This window comes from Nansenia antarctica (genome assembly GCF_963989245.1).
Source record: "Nansenia antarctica genome assembly, chromosome: 4".
In the NCBI taxonomy this organism is placed as follows: domain Eukaryota; kingdom Metazoa; phylum Chordata; class Actinopteri; order Argentiniformes; family Microstomatidae; genus Nansenia; species Nansenia antarctica.
The window spans coordinates 21,551,364-21,572,622 of record NC_137689.1 but is presented as its reverse complement, the minus strand read 5'-3'; the positions used below and the strand labels follow the sequence as shown (position 1 = coordinate 21,572,622).

At 45.9% G+C, this 21,259-nt stretch overlaps 1 protein-coding gene across 1 annotated transcript; it reads right to left on the bottom strand.

Moving 5' to 3' along the window:
* Positions 1-4,529: 4,529 nt before the first annotated feature.
* LOC308155870 (RNA-binding protein Musashi homolog 2-like) lies at positions 4,530-20,911 on the bottom strand (the record flags this gene model as incomplete). The annotated part of the gene is made up of 6 exons (XM_080529237.1): positions 20,791-20,911; positions 20,398-20,438; positions 20,030-20,111; positions 19,442-19,526; positions 11,527-11,568; positions 4,530-4,691 (listed from the first exon to the last, which is right to left on the bottom strand). Exons 1-6 carry the CDS (start codon positions 20,850-20,852, stop codon positions 4,530-4,532), a joined length of 474 nt encoding a protein of 157 aa, XP_080385363.1. The 5' UTR covers positions 20,853-20,911.
* Between the last annotated feature and the right edge of the window lie 348 nt (positions 20,912-21,259).

Below are 21,259 nucleotides of genomic sequence, written 5' to 3'. Positions count from 1 at the left end.
TATCCCTGCTATTGATGCAAGATGAAGAAACTTCTCTTCTCTCCCCCCCCCCCCCCCCCCCTCACTGCACTGCTCTGCACTGCTCACAGGAGATCCTCGCATTGGGGCAGGCACACACAAACATCGAGGGGAGGCTAGTTGAAGTAGAAATCAGAGAGGACGGACGGCCCTCTGGTTTCTACCTCTCCCAGCCTCCACGGGAGCATACAGGTCTTCCTGGGCCTCTCTTTCTCGCCTTCGCAAACCAGGTGTTCAGTCAGGCTAGAGACAGCTTGTTCCACTCCCTCTGATCTTCACATCCCCCCCATCTGATCACCAAGACTAATGGGAAGTGTTGTATTTAACTTGTTTCTGAAGGGATTGGGGGGGCGGGGGGGGGTTACCTCAGCAGTGTGTAGTGCTGTTGCGTGGGTAACTTGAAGGCGGGAGGGGGGTGGGGGTTATCCGGAGTGATAGAGACCGGTGGCGAAGCTCATCGATCAAACAGTGTGAATTCTCAGAAGACGGAGTACAAAGGAGCCTCAGCCAGACTAATTAATCAGTAGGTCTAACTGATTGTTAATTAAGCCGGGCCAATTATGCCCGAGCAGCAAACCTCACGCTCGCGGGGCCGAGAAAGAACACACCCCGTTTGCCTTGGGGAGAGGGCAGTGGTTCACACACCGGGGCGGAAAAACACGGCCTAAAAACAACAAACGGTGTGTCCCTGTCCCCCCACCCCCCCCCTCCTCAACCACACTCCAATCTAAGGCTTTTAGGCTCACAAAGGCTTCCTTCCTCAGGGCCCCCGACCGTGTTTACTTAAAGGTACCTTAAGTGTTGTTGAATCTAGCCGATAATTGCACTATTAATCTCAATGACTAACTAATTACTCTTTACAACGTCCTTTCTCCTTCCTGAAGCGGCTGTGATGGAGTGGGCCCGTCACGTGCAGCCGCTTCCTGTGGGGTGGGGGGGGTGGGGCGGGGTGGGGGGTGATGAGAGGGTTCAGGTCTTTCCCTTCTGGTCCCCAACATAAACATGAGGGAGAAAACCAGGATGCAGGGGAGGAGAGGAGGAGAGGAGGAGAGAGGAAAGGCATGTCACTGGGAACAGGGGGGGGATCAGTGGAGAGACAGAGAGAGAGAGAGAGAGGGAAGGAAAGAGAGTGAGAGAGAGAGAGAAGGAAAGAGAGTGAGAGTGAGAGAGATAGAGAGAAGGAAAGAGAGTGAGAGAGAGAGAGAAGGAAAGAGAGTGAGAGAGAGAGAGAAGGAAAGAGAGTGAGAGAGAGAGAAGGAAAGAGAGAGAGAGAGAGAAGGAAAGAGAGTGAGAGAGAGAGAGAGAGAGAAGGAAAGAGAGTGAGAGAGAGAGAGAGAGAAGGAAAGAGAGTGAGAGAGAGAGAGACGGAGACGGAGAGAGAGAGAGAGTCCTCTGTACAGGCCATTACCCCAGCTGCCACAGCTAGAGGAGAAGAGGTTGAGTAATGTTCAGCGAATCAGTCCATCGATACCGAGGAGGGCAGGGGGAGAACCCGCACTGGAACCATAAAGGAGTGTGGCGCAAAAAGATAAGGTTTGTTAAAGCCTCTGTACTGTATCTACACCACGGACGGGATAGCCTTTTATTGCTGCATTATTAAAGACGATCCATAAAGCCGTGGATGTGATATCCAGTGATATTTCTTTTGCGCGCACCCCCGGTAAGATTGTTCATCAGCATTGCTCTGTTTGTGTCCAAAGCCCTGTGGGACTAATAGGGCATGAGAACAAAAACCACTTGAGGGCCCAAAACAATGTGAGTTACACATTTCTCCACATGAGAGGCCCGACAGGGAGGCGGTGCGGGGAGCCCTGTTTCCTACATGCGTGTTTAGACCTTCTCCAAAGGGCTGCCTGTTGTTGTTAGTTCAGCTGCGGTGGCCATCGCTTTGATCTCCGCTGAGTGTTCACTGAGCAGCTATAGGCGGGCTCTGGACTCTGGGCTCTGCCTAACAAGGCCCTTCCGTGGGTCTGCGTCTGGGGGGCGCTCGCGCACGCGCGCACACGCACACGCACGCACACGCGCACACACACACACACGCACCCCTCCTTTAGCCAAGCACGCACGCACCTCATTCAGCCTGACACACAAGCACACACATACACACACATGCACACACACGCACACAGAAGGTCATTCAGCCCCCACACACACGCACGCACGCACACACGCCCCTCCTTCAGCCTCACACCACTATCAAGGCGAGCACGGCCTTATCCGCTAGTAATCATCTGGCCACACAAGCTCCACCGTCTCTTCAGCGGATCCCTCTGTTTCTCCGTCTTTCTCTATCGATCTCTCAGTAATTGCATCTAAAACACTGGTGGAACCGCGGCGCTTCCGCTATCGACGCAACGCGGGCGCCCAGGGATTTTAAAAAATATATCCCAATCAAAGCAGCGAGTTCCCGCCCCGGTGTTATCAAAAAGACAGCGACGGGAGTAAGAAAAAGCGCGCCGGGCAGATTTAGGAGGAGTAATTCCACTTGAAGGAGCGTTTCATTAGAAAAACTGGGCCAGACAAGTCCATATAGTATTATGTAGCACAGCCCTACTTAGCATAGTGATGGCACACTAACTCTCTGCAAATACGGTGTAAGGAAAAAAAAATCCCTGTCTATTTGCTTATGTCCCTTTGTGGGGATGAAGGTTGCCGGAGACATCTCATTCAGAGGCGCCGGTTAGTCCAATAGAATCGGCATCCGGAGTTAAACATGAATTATCATTGATGTGACGACCTACAGTAGGTAAGCTAATAGAGGTACAGGCTCTCAACACTCGGAGATGAGGCTTCATTGATCTTGAAGTTCAAGTAGATAAACCGATAGCAACAGCCCAAAACTGACTGAGAGTACTAGACACTGTAAAACGGTGTCCTTGAAACGTGATATCATTTCATGAGATGGGGGGGGGTGCACGGAAGTACTTAAAAAGGGGGTGGGAGAAAGGAAGAGAGGAGGCCTGTGGTAAGGACAGGCTGGGATCTCTTCTCTCTACCAGGCCTACTGCCCTCTCTCTTAGACAGCCCGTAATGTCTCCCTGAGAAAAAGAAAAAAGAAAAAACGCCTCTAAATTTAGCATCAGATTTATCAAGCTGAGCCAAATGAGAGGAAGTCGAGGTCGGGGGAGGGGGCGGGGGGGGGGGGGGGGGGTAGGTTGGATGAACTCGACCGCCATGAGTCACGTTTAGCCAGAACAAAAATACCTCTCTGACAGGCAACAAAACTGCACACAGAGGCACGCACACAAACTACTCCAACACACACATCACACAAAAGCCTGCCCTCGAGCAAGATAGTCCTACAGAAAGGGAGAGAAAAGAGATGTTATGTTCAATAAAGGGGAGCGGAAGCAAAACTATTTGTATGTGCAGGGAGGCAGCGGAAGACTGAGGAGAGAGAAGCAGCCCGCCAGCCACCCAGGCAGATAAGTGCTACCAACGCTGGGGGTGGGGGATGGACAGAGAATGCAGCCCAATACACGCACATGCACACACACACACACACACGCACACCCGCACACCCGCACACACACACACAGCCCAGCCTGAGTATCTGCAGAACAAGGTCAATGGCTTTATAGGTAAGGGAGACATTTCATGGATTGGTGATAGTGTGTATCATCTAGGATACTGTATCTATGAAAATCTAAACTCTCCAGAGGAACTAGAATCCCCCCCCCCCCCCCCCCTACTACTCGTTCCTTAATGCAGAGCCTGGCCCAGGGCGCTCTGGTTGGCCGTGTGTTAGACCACTGGGTTCACGTTGTCCCCATTGTCATTTGTTTAGTTTGGCCAATTTGGGCCCTCGTCAGAATTCACTGTGCTTTGTTTGGGATGCAGCATGCAGGATTTACATGCGATGCAAAAGCTCTAAAAAGGGAGCTGAGCTCCCCGCCCTGCAGCGTTTAGTCAACCAGAGTGGCATCACCAGGGTTCAGTCAGGGACTCAAAGGCAGCTCAGCGAGAGCTCTTCCATGTTGTGTCAGCATAAAGCAGACAGCTCCCTCTAAATATTACAGCAATGGGCATACCTTAATGTTTAAAAAGCTCCAGATTGCATTAAGTAAAAATGAGTGCGTAAGCCAACATCAAACACGGAGGCATGGATTCCTATTCCTTCTGAGGACGTGGTTCAAATGAAAAACTGAAGCTGCAAGCTTGAGTTGAGAGTGAGACACTCATTAGGGGTGAGGGTTTTATTCAAAGGATCATTTACTGGTACACACACATCTGTTCAATATTACACGGGGGATTAAATACTTGCATAGGGAGGACCTATCAAAGAGTGGGGAGTTATATCATAAACCTACAAAAGTGATAAAAAAATAATAATAAAAAAGTCATCCAATGAAATTGTACACAAAACTACCAATCGAAACCCCCAATACACCGAGGCACAGGACTATCTTAGTGATCAAATAAATACAAGACGATACCGTGATAATGCTGTTCAATGCTGCACATTGACAGACATTACTCGCAATGTCGAATCATCACTTTACGCTAAGTCGCTAACGCACCGACACCGTGGTGGAGCGGTGGATTGTCTGAAACAGCGAGAGACCATCCTGTACGGAGGGAGAGCTAAGCTGTTCAGAGCCGCGATGACTGGGGACCCTGCAACACAGAGCTGCAGTCCTGCAGGGAGAGAGAGCCTCCATCACAGCAGCAGTCTGGAGACAGAAGGCACTGACAGAGAGTGAGAATTGTCTTCTCTTCCAAAGGCGCCTTTATAGACCTGGCTGGCGCCTCCGTCTGAGATAAAATCCCGACGCCAAGAGAAAATAAATGTGTCTCTCACCATCCCAGGATCTACCGGTAGACGCAAGAAAAGACAGAAAAGACACTTTCGTTCAAAGTAGACAGCTCGTCCTATTTACCTGAGGGGGAAGAAACTTCTGTGGAATACAGATTGTTAGTCTTTAACCGTCAAGGTCAAATGTGAAAGTCAAAGGGAGAAGAAACCACGTTCCAGACGAAGCGTCACTCGCGAGGCCCCTTTCAAGGTTGTCGAAATCCTGCCGCCAATCTTTTTCTTAATTCATTCTGGATTAGAAACACTCGTATAATTTCGGGGGGGAAACAACTTTGAAAAAGCGTTTTTGGGCTGGGAGTCGTGAACAGCGTTGCGTGTCTCTGGGTAGGATTGGAGCTGCCGAGATTTTCCCTCGGAAAGGATTTAAATCACTTCTCGAGACAAGTGTACCAGAAAATTGATAATTACTCGAGGCACAGCTGTGCCTAGTCATCAGGTGTGACAACTAACAACCCCCCCCCCCCCGCCTGCCCTCCCGCCCTCACTCCACCCCCCTCTCCCCAAAAATTATCCTAACAAAAGTAAAACTCAGGACAGGGAGGATGAACAAAAATGGGTATGTTTGTTGTGTCTGCGGAGCGGTTTGTTGTGTCTGCGTTCTGGTAAAGAGGGGGGCTGGAGAGTGTGTGGCCATACAGGCCCTCCCTGGCCCTCCTCTGACCCAGGACGGAGGCCCTGTGCCAGGCCAAGCAGACCCCACTGCAGGGCCCGCCTCCTGGAATGTGGAGCTCTCTGGCTAGTGGCTGGCTGGGCTCCGGCCTGTCCTCTCTGCGCTGCAGAACGCTGTCTCAGCTCCCGGATTCCATCTGGCTCCTCCTGTCTCCGACCCCGGAGCTAATCTTGTCCCCACTCCATCTCCCACAATGCAATGCAACGCAATGTGAGTCTCTGCTCCTGGGGCTTGCTCTGCTTTATTCAGTGTCAATGAGGGCGCAGGAATAACAACGCAGTAAAGCAACGCTGTGAACGCTGTAGTCAGATGTTAACAGGCCGTATTCCATAAGACCCCCCGGAAGATTCTAGCAGAATAATAACCTTTCAGGCTAAATCTACATTGAGAGTATAAGAATCAAGAGCAGGTGAATGACAGAGAATTCTTCTCCAGTGTGTGCGTGTGCACGTGTGCCTGCGTGCATGTGAGTGTGTGTGTGTGTGTGTGTGTGTGTGCGCGTGTGCCTGCGTGCATGTGAGTGTGTGTGTGTGTGTGTGTGTGTGTGTGTGTGTGCCTGCGTGCGTGCGTGCATGTGAGTGTGTGTGTGTGTGTGTGTGTGTGTGTGTGCATGTGAGTGTGCGCGTGTGCCTGCATGCATGCATGTGTGTGTGTGTGTGTGTGTGTGTGTGTGTGTGTGTGTGTCATGTGAACAGGGCTTTGCTCCAGCTTGGTCAGTGGTTGTGATGGGTTGAGAGGGGGGACCGTGCTCTCTGTCCTGGCTGCCTGGGTCTCCTCATTACTGTCAGTCAGCATCAGGTTTAGCAGGGCCAGGCTCCAGCAGCCCTCTGTCCTCCCCGCCGTCCGCAGGCTGCCTGCTGCCATTGATAAGTGGCCCTACGCGCTCCTGAACCCCCCGGAAAACCTAATTACCCACGACCCACAGCAAAGGACCTGGGATACGAGAGGGGGCCAGCACTTGAGTCAGCATGCGGACACACATACACATACACATACACACACACACACACACACACACACACACACACAGAGTCACGCACACATGCATGCACACACACACACACACACACACACACACACAGAGTCACGCACACATGCATGCATGCACACACACACACACACACACACACACACAAAGTCACGCACACATGCACACACACACACACACACACACACACACACACACACACACGGCCGAATGCATAAAGTACATTATGCGCTCACACGTATGTATGCACACTCCTACATCCACACGCCTATACACAACGAGAGAGGAGAACAAATATGTACTACATCAAAGGTTTTGATTAAGTCTCTGATTGTGTCTGACCACCAAAACAAACAAGCGTTCACATGCCCCTTCCCTGCCTCCCCTTCTTTGTCTGGACCACTTTCATTGAGGCCATTCAAAGGTGGGAACCAAAAGGGTCAGGGACTTAAACACATCTCCAGACACTCGAGCACATCCATTACAACAGGGAGGAAAAACAGCTCGCAGTGTCGCCCTCCATCTAGGGGGAATTTGTTTGTGTTGGCAACAAACCTTTTTCGCCAGGAGGTGAGAGGAAGGTGACGATAAAGCAATCCTATCAACTGAACACTGATTGATCGACTTTTTCTCCCTCCGCCCCTGATCCGAGTTAGCTTCGCCAGCTATCGGATTGTTTCTTGTTTTCAGTGAAAAGTCAATGCGCTTCCCCCCCCCCCCGTCTGGTGTAAAAAACCCATTTCAGAAGTGCATTTATTTTTTTCAGACGAAAAACAAAAAATACACACCGGGTGTATGTTTCCTATTAGAAAATGTGAGGTTGTGTTGTTCAATCTAGAGACGGTTTCTTGATATAGAGGGCTTGACTCTAGTCTGTGACGGATGGAAACAGAGCCCTACTAGCACACAATGGAAAGACTCGACAAGTCGGTGCGTCTATATAAAGGACTTTTGTCCTTGAATCTCCTTTCTGAACTCTGGCGGGTTGTGCACATCCGAGTTCAAACCGACAACCTAGTGCTTTTAATAAACTCATATGAAAACCGAGTCGCTGGCAGCCATGACGGTTTCATATTCCCAGCAGTCAGCCGTGTCAGTTGAAATGAAAATCATTTGGAGATGGAGAAGATCGTAATACCAAATCACCTAAAGATAAACAAAATATCTTGAGCGAGTGCATAGCGGTGGGTTCACTAGGCTTTTGTGAGGCTGTCAAGAGTGAAAAAGGAAGCGGAAAAGAGGGAGCAGGGAGGGGGGAGGTGGAGAGGAAAAGAGAGTGAGAGAGAGAGAGAGAGAGAGAGAGAGAGAGAGAGAGAGCAAGAAAGAAGGGAGAGCATGTAGGAGCAGCCCTTGTGCAGGTTGCTTAATTGGCGTTGGAGTGCAGAGCTGAGCTCCTGGGCCTCTCTCCTTTAGCAAGCATTCCCTGTAGTGTGTGTGAGGAAGCGTCTGTGTGTATGTATGTGTGTGTGTGTGTGTGTGTGTGTGTGTGTGTGTGTGTGTGTGTGTGTGTGTGTGTGTGTGTGTGTGTGTGTGGTGTGGTGTGGTGTGTGTGTGTGTGTGTGTGTGTGTGTGTGTGTGTGTGTGTGTGTGTGTGTGTGTGGTGTGGTGTGTGTGTGTATGTGTGTGTGTGTGTGTGTGTGTCACACTAAGAGAGAAGGGGGGTGGGGGGTGTCTGTACTTCACACAGAGTCACCTTTGGACTTCATTAAAAACTTGGCGAGGAGTTTTCTCGCTCAGCAACACGTTTCTCTCCAGCTCCTGCACCACGGGACACCAGGGAGCTTTTCTCCCAGCTAAGAACATTAAGCACACAACAAGTCCCTCAGAGAGAGGTGTGGGACCCAGACCAGACAAGAGGAAAAAGGAAGGGCGGGAGGGAGAGAGGAGGGGGGGAGGGGTTGCCAGAGTGAATGTACCACTCACAGAGAGGTCTTCACTACAGCCGTGCCTCCCCCCACCCACACCAGCAACCCCACAGCAACAGCTCACAGGTCACACAGGCAGGCAGACACACAGACAGACAGACAGACAGCAGGGAAATCTGGGCCACTGCTTTGATGGTATTTATGACCGATAACCCAGTTTTATCTCCACTCACGCCGCCACTACCGCCACTACCACCACTACCGCCACTACCACCGTAGACTGTACCACTACCACCACTACCACCACTACCACCACTACCACCACTACCACCACCACCACCGTAGACTGTACCACTACCACCACTACCACCACTACCACCACTACCACCACCACCACCACCGTAGACTGTACTACCACCACTACCACCACTACCACCGTAGACTGTACCACTACCACCACTACCACCACTACCACCACTACCACCGTAGACGAAGACTATGTTCTGAAGGTAATCCCTTCCACCTTATTAACATACAGCACATATAAAACTCGGCACCAAATCAAAGTTTCTCAGAGAAAATCTCAATCTCGTTTGATTGACAACAAAGTAAACAGCATTTCTAATTCCTGAGTTCCTCCGAGCCCAGCTAGATCCTTGTCTATTTGTGTACAGAGACAGAGACAGAGAGAGAGAGAGAGAGAGAGAGAGAGAGAGAGAGAGAGAGAGAGAGAGAGAGAGAGAGAGAGAGATAGTCCTCTCATCAGTGCAGCCCAATGACTGCCATTGATGTGGCGACTGGCTGCTTGTGATGCCTAATGAGGCAAACCAGCCCCCCCCCCCCCCCCCCCCGTGAGACGTGAGACGGTCAGCCAGGAAGGGGTTAAACGCGCCGCTCGCCTACTTCTGAGTGGCTGTGCTCCTTCCTTTCATTTTCGATAACAAGCCATCAGAGCTCATCTCCCAGCGTAGTGGCCGCGGTCCCACCGGCAATTAAAATCATGTCGGGACACGCTATGATTGTCTGTGATTCCACCGTGTGAAACAACAACAACAACAACAACAACAACAACAACAACAACAACAACGACGGTATCGGTAACGATGCGCACGGCTGAGGAACCCATCTCTCTAGCGATGCCGGCGGCAACCGTCACCCTGGGTTCCCCGACGGAACAAACATCAGCCACCCTGGTTCCATGTTTGTCTGTGAAACATAAAAGACCCCGCCTCCACAATGGAGGGAAAACACAGAACACAACAACCTTCACATCTCCCTCTCCTACATTTGCCTCCCCTCATTCCTCCCAAAAATGATTAAAAAGAATTTGTTTGGGACAGGGAACGATCCTATGCGAGGCTGCGCATAATCTGTAGATCGTTCTAGACTAGAGAGACAGTAGGGGGAACTGTGAGTGTGAACGGGGAGATTTTGGTTTGCGGGAGGTAGGAAAGGTGCGGTACTCCAGGGCTGGAACACAGTATACTCTGGTGTAAAAGTGGTAGAGAGGGGCGGTGTGAGGACACCGACTGCCAGCAGCACACCGAAAGGCGATTGGTTCGCCGTACATTTTGTTCCACCGAAAAACCGCCAGGCGCCACAGAGGCACCTGCCGGGCTCAGCTGAAAGCCATCTCTCATAGGGGACTTGCCACTTAAACAACAGCACAAGCAGGCAGGATGGGGGGGGGGGGGGGGGGGTGAGGGAGGGAGGAAGAAAAAAGAGAGAAAAAAAACGATGACAAATGCAAAGCAGAGAGTGCTTTCTAAATGGCAACCTCAGACCCAGTCTGCTTATAAAGGCCTTAAATCAATTTAACATGAAGGAGAAAGCCATGCAATGCTAATCTATCTGCCTTAATCCTATTGCTTTTGAGATCCTTTGAAATCCACATTCTCTTGCTTAATACTAAAACAAATAAAAGCCCCTTTTTCCCTCTAATGAGCTTGCCCTACAGGCTGACGTTTTCTAAAACATCTCGAGAACATTATTTTGTACACGACAAGTTCTGTTAAGGTGTCACATTTTTTTTTTTCTGATTAATCTACCAAATAGTACACAATGACTGAATGTTTTTCAGGTCTGGAGAACAATTCGCGCATTTCGAAGATGTTCTATTGGCTTCCATTTGGGTCCCAGGCCATATTGTTGTAAATGGTGTAAAATAATAAGCACAACACAGCTATGCCTTTAAAAAAAAAAAAATGCTTGTAGTTTCTCAACCATATGCCGATACCCTTAAGACACCATGTGCTCTGGCTTTGAAAGCTTTCACTGCCAATTCCCCATTTGAAACCTGAACCGCTCAGTAACAATACCTCTCTGTGAGCCACTGGGAAGGAGAAAAATCCATTATCGATCTCCACCCGTTTCAGGTCGAAAAAGCCCTGATGGTGATGGTGAGTAGCACTACATTGGCCTACGCTCTGCCATACACCCCAAAGGCTGGGAGAAAGTGATAAAGGACACGCTTATCAAGACCTTGGCTACACCATAATCCCCAAAACCACCTAAACACAATGCATATTTCATTTGTGTGTGTGTGTGTGTGTGTGTGTGTGTGTGTGTGTGTGTGTGGTGGATGCCCATGTGTTCGTGGTGTGTGTGTGTGTGTGTGTGTGTGTGTGTGTGTGTGTGTGTGTGTGTGTGCTGTGTGTGTGTGTGTGTGTGTGTGTGTGTGTGTGTGTGTGTGTCAAGACGACACAAACGACATAGCCAAGCAAGGAATAAACCATTTTCAAAAGATGCTGACATCATTAACAAGCTAACTGATGTCAAAAACCTCCACTCCATTGTAATTGCTTCATTTTGGTCAAATTGGGATCAGTACTAGGGGGGGGGGGGGCGGGTACTCAAAAGGAAGCAAACCACCTTAATCTCCTTTACAGAAACAGGAGCATAATCATCTCGCGAAACACAATTTGTAATTATAAACACACAAATGCCCATCATCCAATGATTAGTTGGAAACCACAGTGAAATGTGCATGAGGAGGTCCCAACCTCATAGCTAACAAGGGCCTTGTTAGTGCCTTTTCTCATTACAATACAAAGTGGGGGGGAAATAAATGGAATGAGTCCTGTTGCCCAAAACAGAGACGTGCTTTTAAAGAGAGTGAGGTGGTCTGGTCAGTCAGTCACAAACACGGTTGGATGTGGTTGGTTCTTACCTTGGGTTGAGCACGACGGGGGAAGGCAACCTTAGGGTCGATCTGTGGACGACACAAACAGGAAGCAAAAGCAGAGGGAGTACGTTAATACACGGTCACATCTCACCAACACACTACTGGCCGTCTATAAACACTTTGAAATTCATTGAATAATAAGAAGAAAAAATAATATTTCTGTGAACTTTTAAAAGATTCAGTACATGTCATCACTGTGATGCTCAAATGTTCACAAAGGAGCCGTCGCCGAGTTTTGAAGGCGATGATTAATTCAAGATTACAGAGTAGGGAAAGAAAAAGTCTGGGTCCTGTGACAACTCCAGATATTCCCCAATAACCAGGAAAGCACATCAGATAAAACTGTTTTTCTGTCGTCTCGCTAATTTCATTTCTTCACTCTGTTTAACTGGTATGAAGGCGTGCGGGGGGAGCCTTATCAATCTTGCATTCAGAATGTAGAGAAACTATTTCATGCACCAATGTCATGCTGCCTTCTCCTCACTTTAATACAAGGCTCTTAAAACGAGAGAACTTTCAAACAATCTCATCCAAGCAGACTTATTCAAGGGGAAAAACGTAAACAGATCGAAATTGTTCTCTTGCAGAAAATTACTTATTCCTGTTCAGCAGGGCCAAACCCTTTACATTGCTGCATAGTTTTTCTGTTTGGGTTTGAAGGTCTTGCCTACAGGTTGAATATATTCCACTACAGCATCATCATATATAGAGATGAATTCCCTCTCAGCGGGCTTCATGTAAGATATCTCCTTCAATTTATAGAGGAGGCTGGGAGGCAGGGAGGGCCATAAAGCAGACTTCAGTACAATCTTTACTGAAATATCAACAGCTGAAAGCTGTTAGTCCTCCTGTAAAAGCACTGAACATTATCTGATACATGGGTGAGGGGCTTCTGAATCAACAAACCTGAAAGCACAAGCCACCGAGAAAAAACACTCGGAAGAAAACCATGCAATTGACACTTGAAAAACAGAGACAACGGTTAGCATCTGTGCAGACCCGTTTCAGCTTGCCTCTTGGCTTCAATTCACACATGTGAGTGAGATGAGAAAGATGCATGACGTGAGACGCAACATTTCCTCACCCTCATATTTCATATATCTGGTGGAGTTATGATTGTAATCTTTCTAAATCAGGTCAATTTGAGAGATGAATTCAATAACACCTGGGTATGGCAAACCTGCTCCTAATGAATTCCATGTAATGATTCGTTTTAGCAATTAGCCTCAGGCATAACCAATTCAACCTCAATTACTCTGTGGTGCTAGGCCTATTCGTGCAAAGACAACACTATATGCTTTGAATATCAAAGCTGTCATACTTGGTGATGTGGCTTACCTTCACAACCTTTACACCGAATATATTGCCGAGATGTTTTCTCTCTTTCTGTGCATTTTGATTTGCAATAAAGTGTGTTGAACATTTAAAAATGCATTCATACTACAGCCAACTTTGTAACTTTGCAAGGCAGAGTAATCCTACAATATCAGACCTTATATTAAACATGATCTACCAAATGACAGATTATGAAGCAAACCATCTTAAGTGCTAAAATATTCATTGAAATAGCCCCATGATGCAGCAATTTGTCCAGATTACAGCTGTAATCTAGTCTAGCAGTGGTGTTGGGTAATCATGACTTAGTGCAGGATGCATTGAGAAGGCTTGTAGGCGCACACCTTTTTAGGTCACAGCTTAGGAAATGAATGGTTCCTTTGAGACGTTTGCCAAAGGGGGTAATTCCAACAACTGTTTTCATTCTTTTAAAATATTCATGTACTTTTGTGACGTTTAGATGGGAATTGCATTTATAGGCAGGGCCCTGCCATAGGGTATGCATTACATTAGTCAACTGTAACATCTCTGTTGCTAAAGGTTATTCCATTTTTTTCACATAGATAGCAATACCAATTTGCCTGACATTATTTCTCAGATTCACAATTGACTGTCTAACATGAGAAGAAGTGACATTGATACAGATATCCAATAACATTGTTCTTCATAGGACTGAACTACTAAACCACTGCTGCTCACCGGTGGAGAAATACAACAGCATTAGACAGGAAGGATCACTGCTGAATCCATGAACGGATAACGAAGCCACCGCCACAAACAGTGAGGAGCCTTTTTTCAATAAATGTAGAATTATGTATTAATTCTAATACAACAGCTACAGTACTATATTCAACGGGAGAGTATCCCGGCGTGTAAAAATAGCTGTTCCACGCGCTCCACATCTTCAAGCTAGGTATGTCGCACTAATAAAAGAGGAACAAACCAAAAGCAATACATTCCTTCTCATTTTTCCCCCCCCTTTTATCTTGTGTTACAGCTTTTTACAGCAGGGTCTCGGAGGGCTCCCTCAATGTGCGATTGTGTGAGATCAGGGCAGAAGGCAATTGCTTACATCCTTAGTTCAGATCTTCCAACAGGATTTCATACATTATTCCAGCTTCTGGGTAAACTCTCTCTTTTAACAGATCTTCCCTTCCACTGGAAGATGAAGAGGATTTTAAACTACAAAAAATGGCTCATCAAAAGCCCTGATTTCTCCCTTGTTTTCTCTGGTTTTCTCTGTATAGGAAACACAGGCATCATTTGCGGGGGCTTATAATGATTTATCATCCTGTTGTTTCTGTCAATCTCCCTCTCCCTGGTTTTTCAGGAGAGACTATCTGATCAATGTCTAATTCACTGCCAACAGAACACAGTTGCAGTTTAGCAAGCTCTTATCCTGGACATCTTTTGGGGCCATTCAAGGGGAATCCATTACCCAAATAAGTTGTATTTTTAAAGGTTGCCCTACCTAAAGGTATTATCCGAAAAATCATCTGGATTCAATTAACCTGTGACTTAGTTAATGTACCAATTCAATTGTTCAAAATACAATCTATTTTAAGATTGTAACATTATTTTGTGTGTGATTTTATAATACATGATGATAATAAATGATCATGTGATCTATAAAACAGTAGTATGGAAAAGTCTGAGAACAATAAAAAGCCTCTGAGAGGACATCTGTTGTATGTGAGCCTGAGAAAGGAAGATAGCCTATATAGAGCATGATCAACTGTTGAAGAAGAACCATCTGCTAGGTATGAACCAACGCAGGTATGTTGGAGGTGGGCTCACAGCTGACTTTACCTTCAATTGATGTCTGACAGAGAAGCGTTAGGTTTGTCTCCAACAGCTGCTTCTATCTACAGAAGCCTTCTTCTTCCGTTTTTCCTCCTCTATCACCCTCACCTCAAACAGGCATTCTGTCTTTTGAAACCACTACTTCAAAACAGCAGGGGTTGGACAGAGGTCATACAATAATGGTTTGGAAATATCTCTGGGAAAACAAGATAGGCTACCTTTTGTCTTGCAAGAAAATAGAAATTATTTATCTCCTCTGGCTGAATAATCCCAACCCTGGACACTGCGAAGGTCGCAAAGGGTCTAAACTGTTACCGCCGCAGATAAATAAAATATAGATATATTATTTTTCACTTTCAATCATGTTTGTCATCATTTCTCAACCCACCTTTTTAGGAGCACAAATATAACTTCATACTTTCCCAAATGGAATATGGTGTAATGTACAATTCTAAATGATGTACTGAATTGCTGCCATGTGTGCTGTGGAGCCCCGGGCTCTCCTAACCCATATGTCTCTATTCATTTCATCCCAGTCTAAAAGCACTCTGTTTTCATAACCGGACAGAAAGCAAACCAGGCAATCAGGAGAGGCTTGAACAATGCAGCATGTTACCATGCTGTGTGCTTTGTAAAAGCATGGACGCTTTTATTATCTATGCTGACATGTTTTCCTACAGGGATGACTCCATTAGCACTAGTACGGATGTAATAGGGCCTATGTTATGCAAAAAAATGGGAACAAATATGATATTATATAAAAATAAAATAATAAATTTTATTTATTTTTTTTAAAATAATATTTATTCAAGAAAAAATTTAAAAATTAAAAGACATGTCAACATCAGCCATTTAGGAATATTGCACCAGGATGGGACATTTTGTAATGTGTTTTTCTTTCTTTGTCATTTGTTATTGTATTTTGCCATCGCATAAATGTTTGCTAGTCAACACGTTGCTTTTAGAAAGGACTCGAAAACCTCAAATTGCCAAAACAATACACTCCATAATTTCAACCCACACATCCAACTGGCACAACGAGAAGCGCGTCAACAATTAGGTATGTTACTCTGAATGTTGCCTCTGAATGTTGCCAGTCTATTGACTATCTAGGCTACCTCTACTCCTATCTTCTCTCTAAACCTGCAGCCTTGCAGAGAAACGCTGTTCCAAGAGCATCTCCACTCCTGTCTCCCACAGTAAGTCTCTTCAAGGTCACCGCTGAGAGAACAGAGGGAACAACTCATTCAAGCCTCCAAATGCTGTCTCTTCATACCAACTGACCTACCGTCTCCACAGACTCACCAAGCATCAAGAGGCACCCCAGAAAGAATATGCTCATATGTTGTCAAATGAATGCGATTGACTCATATACCCCAAAAATAATATATGACTTCTAATAATAATAAATAATATATGTAGCCTAAGCAAAATGAACATGTAAATGGGTCAGATGTGCATGGAGCTGTATACCGCTATATAGTACGGCACAGAGGAGGAGCATTCGCTCAATGACTAATGGAGAGGAATGTAAAGTGAAACATTGCTGGTTCAGGGTCTGTGGGACGCAAATACAGCGGCTTTCTTTGCTTGCCGACAAAGTGGCTTTTCGAGCCGCGGCAGCTGCAACACATCAGGAACTATCAAATCTCGATTTCAGCATCGCTTTGTATCAATGACGCCGCGCTTCTGCTTCAGCGTTCAGTTACTCAACACTCACGGAGAGACATCCCGCACTTGAACTTGTAAACGACTGCGCTTTCATTTCGCTATTATGCCATGTATTGATATATGAGGCTTGTCCTGCCTCATATCGAGGTGCTGGGTCAATATCATACCTATATGTCACAAATCTGGGCACGGAAAAGGATTATACGAATGGAGGATAGAAATATATTTGGGGCGGTCTGATAATTTTTTCTTCTTTTGAGTTGTTCACTTATGACAAGAGATTGAAAGAAATAAAGCTAATCTCTCGAGATGAAACCCAGTAGTGTAAGGCCTTGGGGCCATGTCAATAACCAACTGTTGTAGCGTCTGCATTCTATACCACGACAGAAGGGAGTGTGATTCAATCAAGCCTACCACGGCAAATATAATATATCACCAAACAAATGTCACCTCTAAAAGGTCTCTTCAACTAAATGTACATTTAGACTTACAGTGAATTCATACTTTCCGTCATACATACAGACATAGTACATGCTACTACTGTATGAGTATCTGTTCTTCCAATCATGCATACTGTACATACAGACCATGCATACCCAACTGTCTCCTGGGTGTTGGGAGACCAGAAATAACATCTGTCATGGTGGATCTCAAATTAAGTGGCTTTGTGGTTTTTCTCGCCCTATCTGCGTTTGCACAACAACCAATGTTTTTCTCTGCAGGTGCTGGTTTCCTTTTATAGCATTCAAAACATGAACCTGCTCATCTTTCACTTTCAGGTATCGAGATGACAACGGAAAACTTTTACATGTGCCCTCCAGTGACCTGCCAGTCAGCTCAGGACGGCCGTGCAACAGTTAGCGCCTCTCTTAGCCCTCCTGCGCTGTAATTATACACTGCCTGCTGAAGTACAATATGTTTGTCTTTCCAAATATATTTGAAAGACATACTCCCCCCATCTCAACTTCTCGTTGGCAGAAGCAAACAAAGCGTTTATTTCTCAGTATGCCCTATTCCATTTACAGATCTGTGTGAGCATGACTGGATATCACCACCCACTGAGCAGAAATCTCAGACAAACATAATTTCACAATACTGTCTCGCCCATCACTACACAAACACCCCTTCAAAAATTACTGACACGTTTAATTATTCATCTAGTGCCAAATTTCAAACAGCAAGTGCACGACACAATAGTTCAATGCTTTTGATAAAACAGTGTGATTGGGGATGGTGTGTGGCTGTGGGTGTGTGTGTGTGTGTGTGTGTGTGTGTGTGTGTGTGTGTGTGTGTGTGTGTGTGTGTGTATAGGGTACATTTCAGCGATTAAAATTATAGTATGTTATGGAAAATGTATTTAAAGGGGATGTTTATCCAAAATAAATGTTCCTGTGTATTTCTGGCCAATCTACAACGCCTACCAGGTCAAACTACCATAATCACGTCTGCAGCTGCATCATAGCTACCGAAACGCCAGGTCTTTCTTACTTCTAAACAAGTCTCATACCATGTTGAAATATGTCAGATGATACTTTTTTCAGTCTGACCCTGCTCCACGATTCCCAGAGGGCAGCAGGCACTAGCTCTTGCGCTGTTCAACAGAAGAACCTCGTGTGGGAGGGAGAAGGGAATCTTGGGAGTTGTAGGAATTGACTCAAATAGGCAATTTGGAACATCAGGACTGATCAGGGCAAGATGTCTTAGCTCAGAACGCATTTTTTTTTGTGAATGTGTACTACTGACAGATTAAAACAACAAATCCACTGGTTTGCAGGGTAACATTCGGACACAAAGTTTGTAAGAAGACTATTACGGCTACCTTTTTTGGTTGTAACTGTTTTTTGTACGGTGTTTTTCTCATTTATAAACCTTTTACAGTGCCTTGTCCATTGAAGCAGCCTCGAAAGCAAATATATCTGTAGATCATTAGACTTTAAAGGGGCACTCTGGGATTGGTACATAGATTGTTTTACTTTTAAATAAATGATATATAGCCATTGATTCTTGAAGAATATTATAGGCTTATAAATGCCTCATGAGCTTAGCTCAACTCTTTTACCCCATCAGAACCTAAAATATAAGCCTTTTACTCAATTGTTTGTAAACAATGTTATTGTAAACACACACTGCATAGCTTAAAAACATGGCTAAAACTATCATTTTGATTTCGTTGTCAGTCCTCGCGTCCATCGTGCTGTCTATGAATTTGAGAGTTACCGTACATATCTCCAGCCCTATCGCTCAGCTGTTCACCAAAACAGTGGCAGGGAGACCGCTTAGTTATCGTTTATTATCGTATCCCAAGTCTGGAAGACTTGACAGGTCATGTGTAGGGAGCTGGCATCTGAGTAGATAGCCCCTCGGTGCAACATGGGAGGTGTGTACATGAGGATCCATGATGGGAGAAGGGAAGGGGGGCGTGTCTGCTTCATTCATTCAGATGAGGGGGAAAACTGAGCAGGATTGAGATTCACCACGATGACAATGAGTGTGTGTGTGTGTGTGTGTGTGTGTGTGTGTGTGTGTGTGTGTGTGTGTGTGTGTGTGTGTGTGTGTGTGTGTGTGTGTGGTGTGTGTGTGTGTGTGTGTGTGTGGTGTGTGTGTGTGTGTGTGTGTGTGTGTGTGTGTGTGTGTGTGTGTGTGTGTGTGTGTGTGTGTGGTGTGTGTGTGTGTGTGTGTGTGTGTGTGGTGTGTGTGTGTGTGTGTGTGTGTGTGTGTGTGTGTGTGTGTGTGTGTGTGTGTGTGTGTGTAAGGGGCAGAGGGAAATCATGGGTTCTCTCAACGGCTACAACCCTCGATAAGAATCTAACTGCAAGCTCTTTATCGTGACACCAAAAAATCAATGGCGAGTATAAATGGCAACCGCCATTCAGAGCTTTCAGAGTTGCTACACATGACACATACGTGTACTGTGTTGCTGTTGGTTTCAGTGGTAGTTTGCTATATGGGGCACGTATTCATTATTGATGTGATACATTATATTTATAATAGCATACCAATATTGACTGTGAAATGAAGAACGGTAAACATTCATCATGTGCGACACATACAGTAAAATAACAGAGGAAATGACATCAGAGTTCAGACCTACCGTCTTTGAGTCTAATTCGTGGTGTGGTTGAGCTAGGACTTTATCTACACTGGCAGCATCTGCAAAAGTAACGAAGCCAAATCCTCTGCAAAACAAGAAAACAAACCGTGTTAGACCACGCATTTATGACAACATGCATAAAAATGCACAACGCTTTTTTGATTTGATTTTATATTAATATGATTACCAGTTATTACCATGCCAAAAGAGAGAGTGACTAATACACATGTATTACACTGTTAAACACTATTCATTCAGATGACACGACATTTAAATACTATTCATTAAAATGACAGAAATCCTGCGGTGCATTGTAACCCACACTCTAAAGATTCCCGGCACTGATTTTAATCATTATTCTGCGTATGCTGATTTAAAGGAAAGGGGACACTACACCAACATTGCAGTGCCGTCCCAAAGTCAATGTCAAATTGCATTCGCCCGCAGTTTACAGCGAGCTGAAGCTGCAGCTATCTTTCGAGCTATACTGCACACAACGCGGGACAGTGGGGCTGTCTTAAAATAAAGCATGGACACAGGGAATTTATTGACAAACTGGAAACTGGAAAGTAAAAATATTTTTTTTACCTGGAACGTTTCGTCGTGGGGTCTCTCATCACCATACATTCTCTTATTTCTCCGAATTTGCTAAAATAGTCTCTAAGGCTGTCTGTGAATAGAGGGAATACATCGGGTAATTAGTACAACAACAAATGATCGTCATATTGTTGTCAGTCCGATTCAAAAACGCCCCGCGATGCACATAGGGGTCATATAGAGGACTTCAGATGATTGGAAATCAAAAATAACCTTGCAGGCGCACTGAGGCACTCCACATATCCCACACAGTAACTGCACACACGCACACACATCGCCACCAGCTAACAGCAGGCACAATCCATTCTAGCAACAAAACAACCAGAAAATACACAATGTAGGAGAATTACATGTCTCACCTGGTGAGGTTTGCCAGCTGAGGCCACCGATAAACATTTTACTGTAAGAAGAAAACATAGCAGAAGTGAGTCCAGATGTCAGATCGGCCATTTTGACGACTAACTACTTATAAAGCGATCTTAACGAGTAGAAAAGAAGCGAAAAAACGTTCGCTGAATAGCAATAATGTATCTCGAAAAAAGGGGAGGGAGGCCCACACTTGCCACTGTAATCTGCCAAAGCTTGAAGCTTCATAGCTATAATAACTGCATCCGGGAGGGAAAGACCGACGCTTTAAGTGCGCACTGTGAGCTGAATCTAGCACGGCATAGTACAGTCCATCTCACAAAATTCTGACATGAAACATTAAATACATAATACACAATCAAAAGTCGAAATCCGTCTATTCTTACCCCGGGTCATGTTGTGAATCATTTGGGCTTCCAGATGTGACTTGACTCCCGTCTCCTTCCATAGCTAACCAAACTATAGGCAGTAACTACAGTAACAGACACACACAGACACGGCAGAAGCTATGCAAAGCCCCGCTATGAGAATATCACTGAGCCGGGGAAGGAATCGTCACACGTGGGATCAGCTCAGCCTAGCTCCCTCCCTCCCTCCCTCCCTCCGCATAGCCTCCCTTAGCCCACTCGGGGCGGGGCAAAGGCCCGTCACCTAACCAATCCGATTGACGTCAATACAGAAACCCGCCTATTAAAATCTGAAAACCACTCCCCCTATTGGTCAAAACGTGCTTATGACTGTGTTGTAATCGCTGTGATTAGTTACAATGTTGATGCACACAACAATGTTTTACAAGAAAATTGTTCCAATGTTCCCTCGTATTCTTCAATTGAACAGTTTTAGAGTGAGTGAGCT